The 15,627-nt window shown below is 59.7% G+C and overlaps 1 protein-coding gene across 4 annotated transcripts in view; it reads right to left on the bottom strand.

Annotated features, from left to right (window-relative positions):
* KCNH2 (potassium voltage-gated channel subfamily H member 2) overlaps nt 1–9,136 on the bottom strand; it is a 36,153-nt gene extending 27,017 nt beyond the window's left edge. The window contains exons 1-2 of one of the 4 annotated variants that reach the window (XM_070455662.1): nt 9,118–9,136; nt 5,095–5,325 (exon numbers count right to left, since the gene is read on the bottom strand). In XM_070455662.1, coding sequence (XP_070311763.1) covers nt 5,095–5,224 — 130 coding nt within the window. In that variant the 5' untranslated portion in view covers nt 5,225–5,325; nt 9,118–9,136. Of the gene's footprint in view, nt 1–5,094; nt 5,326–7,387; nt 7,788–8,135; nt 8,596–9,117 lie in introns of those variants that run through there. The other 3 variants (XM_070455558.1, XM_070455712.1, XM_070455517.1) reach the window with 3 other exon arrangements.
* Nucleotides 9,137–15,627: the final 6,491 nt, after the last annotated feature.

The raw sequence follows: 15,627 nt of genomic DNA, 5'->3' as shown, positions 1-15,627 counted from the left end.
CTGGGCTAGGGACAGGAAGGGACTTCAGGGGGACAGTGGTTCACCCCGAGCCTCCCCCATACTCATCACTCATGCTGGGCATCCCTCTGCACCCCCTCTTCTGACTCTGACACCATGGGCGCCTCCCCCCATGGCAGTGGGTAAAGTGTCAGTGAAAGTCTTTCACACTGAGGGAGAGCATCCACACTCCTCCCTGCTTACAGGGCAGGGGTGACACGAGAGAACGTCTTTATAAAGAGAAAGGTTCGCTCTCCACCCAGGCGAGCAGATCCCAAAGGGGGGCCTTCCAAGCCCCCTTGGCACGATGTTTAACTGTGAAAGGACCGTCTTGGGCTCTTTGAAGCCCCACCTTCCTGGAAGCCACCTCCGGGCAGAGAAGGGGCTGAGGCTCACCCTGTCTCACGCCCCCAGGCTGGCCCTCCTGCTGCCCACGGCCCCCCTCCCCACAACCCAAGGCCACCGTCAAACTCTGCTCCCATCCCAGACGCGCTCTGCACAAATATTTACATAGCTCCTCTCGGGGGCTCCAGCAGACACAACACGGAGGAGCCGCCCTCCCGACACTCTCCAGACCCCAGAAGAGGCCAGGAGTGGCCCACATCCTTGGTGGAGGCAGGCCCCCCTGGCCCCCAGGGTGGGGCTGGGACACAAAGCCCCCCACGCAGGCCAGGGCACCCTGCTCCGGCTCAGGAATGATCCCTGTCTGGAGCCAGGCAGGGAAAGCGCTGCTGGGCTCTGACTCAGCCCCCCTGCCCAGCTCCCAGCCACCACCGTGCAAGGGCCTCACCTGCCCGACTCCAGCCTGACCCAGGTCCTGATCAGAAGGCCCAAGGTGGAGGGGGGCCCCCAATGGCTTCCCCAGCCCCCCAAGAGAAGGGCTGTCTGTGTCTAACCTCACTCCTCTCAGGCTCACCCTGGTCTGCTCCATCTCAAGGACACAGAACATACACCTGGGCACCAGCCTCCATCTGACCTGCCTGCCAGACTCAACCTACCCCAGGGCTCCCTCACCAACTACCCTGAGTGATGGGGGTCTGGGGACCTGAGGATCGCAGCTTGGAGGGGACGAGGTGGCAGGGAGTGGGTGTCTGAGATTTGGGCCATGATGGAGAAGGAGGTGTGTCACAGTGGGGAGTCGGCCTTCAGGAACCAGGAAGAAGATAAGTGAAATGGCCCGGGATGTGGCTTCCCAGGTGGCTCAGGGATAAAGAATCCACCTGCGGTGCAAGAGACGTGGGTTCAATCCCTGGGTCGGGAAGATCCCCTGGAGGAGGAAATGGCAACCCACTCCAGTACTCTTGCCTAGGAGAATCCCATGGACAGAGGAGCCTGGGGGGCTACAGTCCACAAGGTCGCAGCAGTTGGACATGACGTAGCAGCTAAACCAGCACCACGTGGCCGGTCACAGGAGGCCCAGAGGAAGTGTCACTGGAGCTAGGAGTGCCTGCACAAGCATCTGGGAAGCTGAAGTGTGAGTCTGGGGACCGCAGATCAGTAAGCATGGGGCCACCCCTGGGGTTCTGGCTCGCCACAGGCTCTGGGGACCCTGGGGAGCATGCTGGCCTGCTGGCCCCCACCCCTCCCCCAGCCCACAGCTCAGCTGTTGCATTGGGGGCCCTCTGACCCTGTTACCATGACAACCAGCCTGCAGCTGGAGTGAAGAAGCCGACAGACTCTTCTCTAGAGACACCCCCATCCCCACCCACGCACAGACTCCCGGGGACACGGGGACACGGAGACCAGGCCAGGACAGATAGAGAACTTGAAGCACCGAGAGGCGGAGGCCACCAGGGCAGAGGGACAGAGGCAAGGAGGGAGGTTCCAGGGTGCCGAAGGGAGGAGAGAAAGAAAGACAGCCGCCGGGGGGAGGGAGACAAAGACCATGGGGACAGGGCCGGCAGGCGGCAGAGACAGAGGCAGAAACAAAGAGCTCGGCGGACAGAGCAGGGCCGTGCTGGAAGGGGCCGCGGCCCTCCCAGGCTGGCCTGGAAAGCAGGCGTGCCCCAGCATCACTCCCTGCCCAGGTAGCACCCCGGGCCCAGGGTGTGGGTGCCAGCCACCTGCCCGCCCTGTGCTGCTGGGCCATGCCCCCAGTTCGGCCTTAATCCCCGGCCTGCTGTGAAGGGGCATGGACACAGAGCCAGAACACCCCCAGCACCCCGTGTTGCTACCCCGCCCCGAGTCGGGCCTCCCCACCTCCCAGCAGTCCCAGCAGCTGAATAATGGGGCTGTCTGGCTCAGGGCCTTGACGCTACACAGAGCTAGGCTCGAGGCACCGACACAGCACAGCTGTCCGCAGGGGCGCCTGCCAGCAGGAGGCCCCACCCCCCTTCCAACCACCCACCCCCCTTCCCAGCCACCCACCTCCCTGGAGCCCAGGGACCCACTCTGCCCTGGCTGGCCTGGGCAGAGACCCTGAGAAATGCCTGAACAGAAACAAGAGGCGGCACTGGCCTCTCCTCCGCTGCCCATGCACCAGGCTGTGAGCTCACGAACAACACGCACACGCGGCCCAGCTCAGGCACGGAGATCTGCCCAAGGGGCTGAGCAGAGGGACAAGGAAGGGCAACAGAGGAGACCTGCTGCACCCTGGGCCCCGAGTGCCAGGACAGGCAGGGGCCCACGTGACCTGAGGGCCCAGGCCAGGCTGTTGGCCACCAAGAGACACCTGATCCCCGTGTAAACTAGTGAGGGCAGAGAAGGGGGCAGGCAGGGAGGGAGGGCTGGCAAAGAACCTTCTGGGTCACAGCCCCAGTTGGAGTAGGGAAATAAATGGGGTGGGGAAATAACTTGAACTTGGGTGGGAGACCTGTTCCAGTCCCACTGTCTCCTTTGATTCGCAGGTAACTTGACCTCTGCTTCTACAGTTTTTCCATCTGTAACTTGAGTGGGCTGGATTAAGTGATCCGCAAGGTCACCCAGATTCCATGATAGCACCTCAGCAGAAGGGGTCCCAGAGCCATCCTCTCCCAAAGGAGGCAGCCTGGGGCAGGAGGGACGGAGGGCCAGCTCCGCACACACTACGGCGAAGACACCTGGTGTGCCACGGAGGGGCCCAGCAGGCACACAGTCCCAGAAGTAGAGACGGGCCCAAGGCAATAACCAACTTGGTCCATACTGCAGAATCTCCAGTGTGAGTCCCAAACCCAGGACTTACATATTCACATTCTTTTCATGACACTAGCGGTTTGCACACTTTCCAAATAAAAGTGTGCATGCCACAACAGGCAGTATATACATCTGTAACTACTGTGTGTCATTTTCCACACACGACAGCAGAACAGAGTGGACAGGGATCTGATGGGACAGACGTGGTTCCACTCCCAGCTCTGCATCCTCTAGGAGAGTTTCTTGGTGATGGTGGTTTAGTTGCTAAGTCATGTCCCACTCTTCTGACCCCACGTACTGGAGCCCGCCAGGCTCCTCTGTCCATGGGATTCTCCAGGCAAGAAAACTGGAGTGGGTTGCCATTTGCTTCTCCAGGGTCTCTTTCCAACCCAGGACTCAAACCTGGGTCTCCTGCATTGCAATCAGATTCTTTTATCTTTGTTTAAGGAAAGTTTCTTCATTTTCCTAAACTTCAGTTTCCTTACCCCACAAAGTGGAGAAAAACTAGCATCTACTTCCCAGCCTTGTTGTGAAGATTCCACAAAAGAGTGCAAGTGAAACAGTCAGCCCAGGGCCCGGTGCATAGAGAGCACCCACTGACATTAACTAGTACTAGATCGCCAGGCAGATAGATATAAAAAGCAGACCTGCTCACCTGCTCTGATTAAGGTTCTGGGGAGATGTGAGTGAAGAATCGGAAGGAAGGCCCTACCTTCAGAGTTTGTATCTAATTTTCCCGGCCCTTGCCTCCCAGCCAGCGTGCCCACTGTGCTGTCAGCAAACCCTCTTCCACGGGTCCCTAAGACCATATGCCATCCTGATTCTGTCCAGGGATCTCACAGATAGGCACACTTGTGAAAGTAAGACCATCTGGGGACCTAAGCCTTTGCAGGACAGTCTTAGTGAACCCTGAGCAAAAGCCACACAGGGGCTACTGGCTCAGTCTGCCCCCAGCGGGGGCGACAGAGAGTGCTGTCCACAGTGGGTAAGCAGGCAGCGAGTGGGCAGGAACCTCTGGTCTGGTATCTTGCCTCATCTCCAGACCTTGCTTCATCCGGTTCCCAGGGGTTCAGTAAGTGCTGGTCACATACACACGGGACAGCAGCACTGTGGGCAGCCCAGCGGCACCATCTGGAGCCCCTCCCCAGCCCCCTGCTACCTGCAGGTCCCCCAAAGCCTTGCTGCTCTGGCCTCCCTGAGCAGGGTTCCACCCGGCCAGGGCAGGAGCGGGTGTGGGAGCAGTCCCGCCCAGGGCTCTGTTTATCCGCTCTCCGGAAACCCAGAGCAGCTGGGCGGGGAGGCGGTGGCTGAGCAGAGACACCTGGCGCAGGAAGGGGTGCAGGGCGGGGCGCTCAAGATGAGACAAAGGGAACTGAGGTTGTGGGAAGAGGCACACACCTCCCGCCCAGGTGAAGCTCGGAAGAGACGGGGGACAGGAAAAGGTCGGCTGAGAGCCAGCCAGAGTCCTGCAGCACTTCCCCGCCTCGCCTCGAGGACAACGCCCAGACCAGTCACCTGGCAGGGACTAGGGTGGCTGGAGGCCTGTGGCCGGAGGTCAGCGCCCAACCACCAGCCTGGACTTTCATTACCTCCGTCCGGGCACGCATATTGCCATCCCAGGGCCGCGCCGTCAAATTCTAACCCACCCAGCTCAACGCGCCCACATCTGCCCAGGGAGGAAGGAACCAGAGGCGCCAGACCACAGACAAGCAGCCCCCTGGCCACCCTATAAAACAATCCCAACATAGTACTTAAGGCCAAGAGATCCCGGACCTCCCTGCAGCCCGCGCCTCCCACCAGGTGCACCGCACAGGTCGCGGCTGGGGTCACGCCCACCCCCAGGCCCCGGCAGGGGTCAATGACTGGACTCCGGCCAATCTCCGGCCGCCCCTCACCCACCGGCCCCGCCCCCACTGCCTTCCAGCCCCGCCCCCGCCACGGCCCCGCCCCGCCCCGCGGCCCCGCCCCGCTCCAGGCCGCACCTACCATCTTTCCGGTAGAAGGCGATCTCCACTTTGCGCTCCTCGGCGCCCAGCAGGGCCTGCGCGATCTGCGCGGCGGCCCGGCGCTGCGTGCGCGGCCCGTGCAGGAAGTCGCAGGTGCACGGCCGCTGCATCACCTCGGCCCGCGAGTAGCCGCACAGCTCGCAAAAGCCGTCGTTGCAGTAGATGACAGCGCAGTTCTCCACCCGAGCGTTGGCGATGATGAACTTGCGGCCTGGGGTGCAGGAGGGGTGGCGGGGATAAGCGGGCACGTGAGCAGGGACCCCTGCCCCCCGGGGTCCCCGTCCTTGCCCGCGTTCTCTTGTCACACCCAGTTGCCCGCCCGGGGATTCCCCGCCCCAGGAAGCACAGCAGGGCCTGGGGTCCCCAATAGGGGACGAACGCAGCTGTGCCCCGACACAGGTGCCTCGGCCGGCCCCGGCCCGGCGGCGCGCCCCCTTCCCCCAGCCGCCTGGCCCGCGGGCTGGCTGCGTGGCTTCCCCGGGCAGACTGCCAGCAGCCCGCCGCCCCCTCCGCGCGCCCGGGGCCGAGGCCAGTCTGGGCGGGTGTCGGCAACGCGTGTCAGCAGCCGCGGCGGAGGGATAAACACTGGGCCTGGAGACGGAGCCTGGGAAGGGCCAGAGATGGCGGCCAACGTTCCCTTTTGCACTGGTTCTGGCTTCTCTTCCTGACCCCGGCTCTCTAGACTTGGGGAAGGGGGGCACTCGCTAGGCACTCCCTATCCCAGGGATCCCTAGGAAATCACTCCGAGTATTAGCGGCCCCTGCCAGGTCAGCACTTCCCGGGACTTCTGCACCCACTCCAAGGGCAGTCAGGGACTGGGGAGTGGGCGCACGGAAAAAGACGATGAGGAGGGAGATACTACCACGTGAGCACCTCAAATCCCTTCTCTCATTTAATACTCTTGACAACCCCATCATTATCCTCGTTTTGTAGGTGAAGAAGCGGCGACTCCAAAGAAGTTCATGCCCTCATCTTGCAGCATGTAAAAGCTAGAGCCAGCTTTTAAACCTAGGTCTGGCAGAAGGTGAGGAGTCAGCGGAGGGTCATGGGCAGAGGCCCAAGGTCACAGGGAGCAAGAAAAAGGACCTGCAGCTTCAAACCCCGAAAACACCCAGAACCCAGGGCCGGCCAGCATGTAAGCAGACAGACCCCGGAAAGGGGCTTTCCCACCAGGGATGCGAGGCTTTCCCCACTTTGGTTCGATCAAGGTGACGTGCCCCAGTGGACCCGCTGCCGCTAGACTGGGCTCATTTCCTCCACACCTGCCCCAGGAGCCAGGCTGGTGGGTGAGCAGCAGGCAGACAGCGGCCCCAGCTTGTGCCAGGAAAGATGCTCTAAGGATAAGAGCTTTTTATAAACACAGAAGTTTCCGGCCAGTTTAGCCTTTAATGCTGGGGCTTTCAGTAGCAGTGGGAACCCTGCCCCCTCCCTTGCCAGTGGGCACAGCCATCAGGCTGCAGCCCTGGGCGATCCCATGGGCAAGGCTCATGGGCTGCTGCATCAAGAGCTGGCCTTCTCCTGCCTTCCTCCCCTCGCTTGCCCTGGGGCCTCCAGGAAGTTACTTTTTGAAGTCAGGTCATCTTTAGGTCAGTTCCCCGGGTCCCCCCCCCCACGAAATTCCCAGGCAGCCCTCAACCCTAGAAGGCAGGGCGCCCTCTCACAGGAAATGACCCCTGACTGAATCTCCAACTCCACCTGAGCCCAAGGCAGTCCTGGGTACCAGCCCCACACGCAGCAGGAGAAGGAAAACCACCTGGCCCCCACTCCCAGGCCTGGAGAGAAGAGCCAGTTTCTTCGAAGGCAGTCCCTACCCACCCCCCCTCCTTCACTGAGCTCCTGGAACCATCAAGACAGAAAGGACCCGAAAGGCCCCTTTGGCAGACCCCCCTACTTCCCAGATGTGGAAGAGAATCGCTCAAGGTCACATAGCAGTCAGTGGCAGAGGTGGGACCGGAAGGCAGGCCCCCAGCTCCCAGCCCAGCTTCTTCCCAAGCCTCCCGAGCCTGTGAGAAGGAAGACCTGGCCCCAGTGCCCTCCACGACGGCAGTCTCCTCCCCCTAAGGATCATCGTGTTCCTCCACTTCAGACAATGCTGCCCATCGAACTGACCCCTCCCTTCCCCCACCTCGGTTACAAGCACACGTCGTCCTGTGCTCACAGGGTCATAGGCAAGGAATGTCACCCGCTCCCAGGGCCCTTGGCAGTCACACCCACCACGGCACATGCAGCCTTGGGGACAGACACACGCATGCCAGGAGGGTGCAAACACTCACACGCAGAACGTTCACCTAGCCTGGGACGCTTCTGAAAACCTCTTCTACCAGCCGGCATTAGGGCTGCTGTAGTCCCCACCAAGGGGCTCAGGACAGAGAAAAAACAGTAACACAGGGTCATTGCAACACAGAGCCTACTTAGACCCGCAAAAACCTAGCCTGGGTCCTGGCTCCCTGTCACCCCCAAGGCCCAGAGCTCACAGCCTGTCAGATACCTCCCCACTGCCCATGCAGGGTCGAACTCACGGGTGACACACACACACACTCCCAAGACCACATGAGGCGCTGACCCTACATGCTTGGATTTCAGTCTCCAGAGGCCACCAGCACCCGCACAGCACAGAGGTCTTAGGGCCCCACAGTTCCGGCCAGGTACATTCTCCTGTTCTCGGTAAACACAGCCCCATTCCCACCCAGGCCCCCGAGTTAGACACCTGCACACTCCCATCCTACCTCCCTTCCCTGCACACTCAGGGTGTCACACTCACACACTCCCCCCATCGATCGATCTCAGTCTAACCTGAGCCTCCTGCTGCGTGCCCCAACCCCAGGCCCCTTGGCCCCAAGCCCACGGCCCCCCAGCACCAAGCCCGGCCCCTGCGACCCCCGGCCAGGGCCTTGGGGTCACCAGCCACCACAGACTCACTTGCCGGCTGCACTCGGCCCGGGCACGCCCCCCCATTGACTCTCCAGGAGAGCTCGGCCCGCCCCCAGAGACCCCTCCCCGTTGGCCCCCTCCCCCACTCACTCTGGCCCTCAAACTTGCGGATGATGGTGTCCAGAAAGGTGTTCTGCGGCGCGACGTGGCCCCTCCGCACCGGCATCCTGAGCCCATGGGCGGGCCGGGCGGGCCCCCACCCACCCCGGCCCGGCCCGGCCCAACACAGGCTTCGGGTGGCCCGGCCCGGCCGTGGTCCCCGCACCCCGCGGCCAGGCAGAGCACGGGCGCGGCCCGGACTGGGTTGCGGGCGCGGGGTCCCTCCGCTCGGCGCCGGCTCTGGACCGCGGGCCCGGCCTGAGCTCCGGCAGCCCGCACACCTGTCTGCCGGCCCCAGCCCGAGCCGCGGGCCCCGCTCTGCCGCGTCCCCGCGCTGCGCTCCGCCCGCCCGAGCGCGCCGGGCTCCCGGCTCCCGCCCGCCGCGCCGACAGCCGCTCCGGCGCCCGCGGCTCGGGCTGCGCCTGCGGCTCGGCCCGGCCGCGGAAGGGTTAACGCGGCGCGCGCCCCTCGGGCTCCGGCCCCCGCCTCCCGGCCCCCCTCCCGCCCGCCGCGCGCCCGCAGCGCCGCCCTCTCCCCCCACACACCCCGCGCGCCCGCCCTTCCCATTGGCTGAGCCGCGCCGAGGGCTCCCCCCCCCAACCCCAGCCCCTCGCTCAGCCCCGGAGCCCCCGGGACTCGCGCGCCCCAAGAGGGGGAAGGGACCTTTAGGCAGGGGAACCGTGAGGACAGGTGCGAGGGCCGGCCTTGAGGGCGCCAGGGAGGGGCTGGGAGCGGGGTGGGGGGTGGGGTCCGCCCCCGCCCCGCTCTCTCCAGGAGGGACTGAGGGACCTGACCTCTCCCCTAAGGGAGAGGACCGGCCCGGACGCCCGGGTCCCCCACCTCGCCGAGCACCCGCTCGTATACACACGGTGTAAGCCCAACGCCCGCTGTTGGCGACACGGGCGAGGCCTGGGCCCTGGGGCAACGAGGCCAGGGTCAGGGGAGACCCGAGAAGCGTGAAGGGCCAGACAACCTGGAGGCCCCCCAGCCACGGAGATCTGAGATAAGGGTGCGTGAGATTGGGGGGTAGCCCAGGGTAGGGGCGCTCCCCAACACACACACAGCCCTTTCTGGGGGTGATTTCAGGCTCTCCTGCCCAAAGAGGGGCATGGTGACAGCGGTTTCGGCCTCCTCGCTGCGGAATCAAAGAGCCCCCGAACGCGAGGTTCCAGCCTTGGGGATCCCCTTGTGCGAAGGGCCCGCCCTCCCGCTGCAGCGCGGGGCCGGCGGTGCAGGCCCAATCGGCGGGCTCGGGGCCCTGCGGCGCGGCGGCGGCCCAGCCCCTCGGAAAACCCTGGCCCAGCCGCAGGCCCCTCCCCGCGGCCAGCTGGCTCCCTCCAGCTGCAGCTCCCTTATTTAGGCAAAGAGGCCCGGGGCTGCTCAAGGGCAAGGCAGGGTGGCCGCCGCCGCCTGCCCACCGCCCGCCCGGGTCTGCCTGAGGGTCTCCGGGGCGCAATGTCCCCGGCCGGAGCGGCCAGGCAGGGCCTCAGGACGGCCGGGGCCGGCAGGCGAGTGTTGACAGCTGGGCTTGCCGGCGGGGAGGAGTCCGCGAGGGAGCCGCGGACTCCGCGGGTCCCCTCCCCTGCAGCCCGGATCACAGACCGAGCGAGATGGATGGAGCCATGTGGGGGGCCCCTGAGGCCTTGCAGCTGCCTCTGTCCTTGGAGCAAGGGGGTGGGTCTTGTCACCGGGGAGAACCATCATGGCATGTGGGGGGAGGGGAGAAACAAAGGGCAGAGGAGGAAGGCAGAGACTGGAAAGAGACAGGCCCAGGGGGGACAAGGTCTTGCGGAGGCAACCCTACCTAGACTTTCACCTTCCACCCGGGAGCAGAAAGAGGCAAACCCTGGGGGCCAGATGGGGCCACTGGCCAGCAGAAGACAACCCTTTTTAATTTGCTGGTGGGTGGGCAGTGACTCAGGGAGGCAGCCAGTGGGAGAGAAGGAGGTGGCTCCACCAGCTGATGCTAAAAAAGACCAGAGGCTCTTGTCTGTACAGTCATCCCCTCGGCCCTCACCACCTCCGGCAGCTTCCTCACTCACCCTTCAAGGTGCCCAAGGCCCTCGGTGGCACAGGCGCCCCATCTTCGGTGACCCGGCACGAGGCACATCCACCCCTCAGGGTGCCGGGAGGAACCCAGTCGATGACCCTAGATGCTAACCCCCTAGATGCTGCTTTGCCAGCCCTAAGTCTAGGGTGATCCACCTCCAACTGGGGTGTCTTCCCCTCCAGGTCAAGGGACTGAGAGAGTGAGAACGGGCCTGCAGTGAGACTGGGCGTGGGGAAAGAAGAAGTGGAAGGGGCATCTCCTCTGGCCTGGCCAGCTGTCCACCCTGAGACTCCCATGTTCCCCGGAGGATGAAGGAATCAGAGGGACCAGTGATCCTCCCAACAGAGAGGACACCGGGCACAGGGTAGCCCTCATCCTGTGCTTAGAGGCAGGCAGGCAAGGCGGGAGTTGTGGCCTCAGGCTAAGGAGAGGCCAGTCTCTGTCGCTCTCTGTCTCACATACACACACACACACACCCTCTCACTCAGAAGTCACAGCCAAATGCAGGTTACTGACTTCCTGGAGGTAGAGGAGAGAGCCTGAAGGTAGCGGAATGGAAGCATCCCCGCAGCCCAGGACAGGGAGATACGGAGGAGCTCAGGGCGTAGACATCCTTCCTGTGGCCACAGGTGCCAGGCCCCCAGGCAGTCAGGGGCAGCAGAGGAGGTGATAGAGAAGCTGCCCCCGCCCACCCACCTCCCCACCCTCACTGACCCCAGTTTCCGCAGAGAGAGGAAAGTGCTCAGCCTTAATACCCGAGCCACCAGAATCCGCCCCACCCCCACTGGGGCTCACAGAGCCGTTTGCAGGGATGAGTCCTAGGAAGCGCCCTCCCCCACCCGGCCTGAGACCATGCGGCAGGAGAGGGGACAGGCTGCACACGACAGTGAGCCACAGAGACCCTTCCCAGCTCCTAGAAAGAGAGCTCAGGGAGAAGTCTTTGGACAACATCCTGCCCACCCACTCTCTGCTCCTGCTCAGTCTGAGGGCGCCTGTCCCTGGAGACAAAGACGAACTGAAGCCTGCTCCTGTTGGTGAACTCCTAAGGGACAGGCCGGGCAAGGTGCAGCCGGCATGGGGCCCAGGAGAGCCAGTGACAACCACCGGGACCGGAACGGGGAGCAGTCCTGATCGGGTGGGCGCAGGAAAGAGAACTCAGAGAATGGGGCGCCTCGGAAACCCCCCCGGGGAAGAACGCAGAACGCAGAGCCAGCCCTTGTGGTGCAGGGGGAGGCGTGGATAGCAGGTGCGGCCTGGGTTTCTGTGTGACTGGGCCCTGAGAAGGAAGGTGTTCTCAGAAATGAATGGGTGTTGGAGGAGAGGAAGATCAAAGAAACAGCACATTTTCCCTCCAGAAATGGGTGCTCAGGGCTGGCTGAGAGCAAGAAGGGAGAGAGGGAGGGACCCACCACAAAGCCCTGGCCAGGAGCCAGAGCTCCATCCCCTCCCAGCCATCTGCAGCTTCACACGCAATGATCCTGTCACCCTCAGCAATAACCAAGGTCTTCTCCCACCCACCTGATACCCTCCACGACTGGGACTTTCCCCTGCCATGGCGCTATCCAGAGAAGCAAGCAAGGCGCTGGAGACTAGGGTTCAGGACACCTGACTTTCCCTTCTGGTTCTGCTACTAGTCACGTCAACAGATGTTTGCTGGGGCCTCCTAGGTGCTGGGCCCTCTGCCAGGTGCTGTGAGGGACAGAAGGGACAAGCCAGGTTCCCTCCTCCAGGGATTCACAGTCTGCTGCAGCTTGAAGAGGCAGTGTGCAGACAGAAACTGTGCAGTCTGCAGTAAGTGCCATGGGATTCCGGGGAGGTGCCGATCACCTCCAACTGGAGGAGTCCGGTAGGGCCTGGTGAAGGGGAGAGGTTCCAGAGCAGGTCCTTGAAGACTGAGAATGTGGGGCAAGTGGAAGGGACAACATGAACAAAGGCAGAGAGTGGAGAGTGAATTCAGGTCCGGGGATGAAATATTTTGGTGTGGTGTCAGTGGAGCGGTAGGCTGGAACCATGAGCAGAAGGCTGAGGAGTATGGGTTTTATTGTGTGTGCAGAGGAACAGTGTTGTGCAGAGGAACAGAGGAATGTAGTGTCCTTGAGTGTAGAAATCATGTCTGTCTTCATACATCTTCTAGCATATGATCGGCATCTAATACAGATCCATTGAATTAATGAAATGTGTATCATAGTTTGGAGAAACAGAGGCAGACATAAGGTGTTTCAATCCTCCCAAACCTCAGTGACTTAAATCAATGACAGCATTTATTTTGCTTATGGGTCTGCCATTTGGACTGGTTCCACCGGGACCACTTGTGTCTGCTCCACTCAACCCAGGACTGAAAGGCTCATTCACTCACATTTGGTGGTTGTTGCTGGCTGTCAGCTGGGATCTCAGGACTGGGGCCAGAATGCCTACATGAAGCCTTTCCTCGTGGCTGCCTGGCTTCCTCACAGCGTGGTGGCTGGGTTCCAAGGACAAGTGTCCCCAGAGAGGTCCAGGCAGCAGCTGCACCACCTTCAATGACTTAACCTAGAAAGTCACACGAAATAACTTCTGCCATAGTGAAGGCCCATCAGATTCAAAGAGAGGAACACAGACCCCCTCTTCACAATGGAGGAGCGTCGCTGACATAAGACAAGCACATGCAATGGATCTGTTGGCATGACTATCTTGGAAAAGTATCGCCTGCCACATGAAGCTGAACAGTAGTCCAAGGAGAGATGCGGAAGACTTGAACCAGGTCAGGGGTGATGGAAAGGGGCCTGTTGGCTGTGTAACCTTAGGAGGATCGTTAAATCTCGCTTTCCTTACCTGTAAAACGAGGAGACCAAACAAGCTGATCTCTGAGATCCCTTCCAGCCCCAAGAGTAAGTGATTCTTTCGTTCTACACAACCACATTCCCTACCCACCAATCCACTCTCCATTTGCCCTCCTTACCCATCTCCACCTCCACTTCCACCTCCTACCTTTGCTCTCTGATCCTAGGAGTCCTTGAGACCATTGGTTACTCCACAGATAGGACCTTGTCCCATTCTACGTGTTTATTTCAGACTAAAAATAAGTGGAGTGGGAGATACCTTAAGGGCAGGTGAGAAGGTCCTTAAACCCACCCATCTCTCAGTCTACCTTGCTGTGTATTCCTCACCATGGGGTCTCTTAAAAACAGACAGATGTATAATATGGACCCCCACCTGCAAGGAGTTCATAATCTAACTGGGGAGGGAGAACCAACGAACCTGAAATGAAAATGCTCTGGTGTGATGCTGTTCTACTGACAACATGTGCGAGGGAGTCCAGGGGAAAGAGGGCTCTGAGGGTGCTGGGGGAGCTAGGAGGGCTTCCTGGGAGAGCTGAGTCCCCCTGGATTGGAAGGGTTCGCTCAGGCACAGAGAAAGGGAGTGAACATCTTCATAAGGCAAGATCCTCATAGGCATCAGATGTGAGTTCTCACACCGATCTACTTACTCCCAGATGAAAAAAAGGAGGGGCCAAGTTAAGTTTATTCTGCTTGAGAACTTAACAGCCATCTATCTGTTCTTTTGATTAAAGGATGGGCTTGGCCTTCTCCGACACAAAAAGGGACTTAAGCAAGGCTCTGAAGCTCAACACGTAGCGGAAGCTCCAGAATTATTATATAGGAGGTGCTAATGAGGTGAGGGAAACCTGATTATAAGGGGGGCGGCTAGGACATGTGTCTGGAGGCTGGGTTTTTCATATGTTCTTTTAAAGTAAGTGTTTACTAAGCACCTACTATTAATATGTACCTGAAACTGTTATAGGATACAGTTGTTGTTGTGGCGGTTGTTGTTAAGCCATGCCATCAGAACTTGCAGAATGAGCGCAGTTTTGACATAGATTAGAAGTTTATTTTAGAGTGCCTTTGAGAGACTGAAAAATATTAAGGAGCAAACTGTCTTTGGGGCCACTCTGCCAGAGAAGCTGGCCTGGCAGGCAATCCCAAGCGCTCTTGGCTGCCCAGGAGATCTGTCTCTGTCCAGGGTGCTGAAAGCCCTTCATGCCAGGCTCAGCCAGAAACCAGGAAGGGCAGCTCAGGTGATCAAGACCAGGGCTCTCCTCCAGAAAAAAGTGAGTTAAACAGTCCTGCAAAACCATGAAAATGCTTCCGGAACTGCCTCCAGGAGGCAGCATATGATGAATCCAGAGCTGGATTTGCCAATCAGTGCTCGGAAGCTCATCTCATTTCCATGTGACCAAAACAGGCCTTTCACTCCCACCCTACACACATCATCAAGGAAAGGATACAAATCCTCCTCTGAGCTTTATGCTTGCAACTCTTTCCCCTGGAGGTTTCTGGTGCTTTATGAAATAGTAGAGCCAGAAAGAAATAATTCTCATGTTTCAGATGAGAAAACAGATTCAGAGCAGTACAGACCTCAAGGTTATGCTACGAGTGAGAAACAGAAGCAGGTCCCCTAAATCTCAGTCAAGGGATTTCCTCATCATGTATACCAGGCCGGGTCCACAATCACATACCACATACAGCAAGAGCTAAAGGAAACTGGGGGACTTCCCTGGTGACTCAGTGGTAAAGAGCCCGCCTGCCAATGCAGGAGACATGGGTTCGATCCCTGGTCCGGGAGGATGCCGCATGCCAAAAAGCAACTAAGCTCATTCACCACAACTACTGAGCCTGTGCTCGAGAGACCAGGAGCCACAACTACTGAAGCTCGCACACCCTCGAGCCCGCGCTGCACGTCAAGAGAAGCCACCATAATGAGAAGCCTGTGCACTGCATCTAGAGAGTAGTCCCCACTCTCCACAACTAGAGAAAAGCCCACGCAGCAAAGACACAGAGCAGCCAAAAATAAATAAATGAATAAAATTATTTTTTTAAAAAGAAATTGAGAATTCAAGGTATGTGTGTGTGAGAGAGAGAGAGAGACAGACAGAAGATGCAAGACCCAGAGAACCCTAGATACAGATGCAGCTATGTCAGCTCTCCAAAACTATTCCCTGTTCATTCTGTTAAATTCATCAGGCAGAATTTACAGCCTCAGGACTTCCCTGGTGGCCCAGTGGCTAACACTCTGAGCTCTCAATACAGGGGGTAGAGGGTTCGATCCCTGGTCAGAGAATTAGATCCAACATGCTGCAACTAAGACCCAGTGCACTCAAATAAACAAAATAAATATTAAAAAAAAAAAAAAGAATTCACAGCCTACCCCAGCTAGGTGGTAGGGATGAGCTTTGTAATGCTAACCCATCACTAGCTCCATATCCTGAAGGGTGTCCATCCCACCCCATGAATCATCAGGTGACATAAAGGATCGGAGAAGAGAACTTAGGTCCAACCATCTCCCCAATCTACTCACAAACAATTATCCATCCCTTTCTATGCACCCCATGATGTGAGGAATCCAGCCCCTGGGCCTGAAAAAGTTTATAATTAGTTAGGAAGAAAAGATGCTTAC

Source organism: Odocoileus virginianus, chromosome 1 (genome assembly GCF_023699985.2).
Source record: "Odocoileus virginianus isolate 20LAN1187 ecotype Illinois chromosome 1, Ovbor_1.2, whole genome shotgun sequence".
Taxonomy (NCBI): Eukaryota; Metazoa; Chordata; class Mammalia; order Artiodactyla; family Cervidae; genus Odocoileus; species Odocoileus virginianus.
The sequence above is the reverse complement of the archived record's forward strand: the minus strand, read 5'-3'. Positions and strand labels throughout refer to the sequence as shown.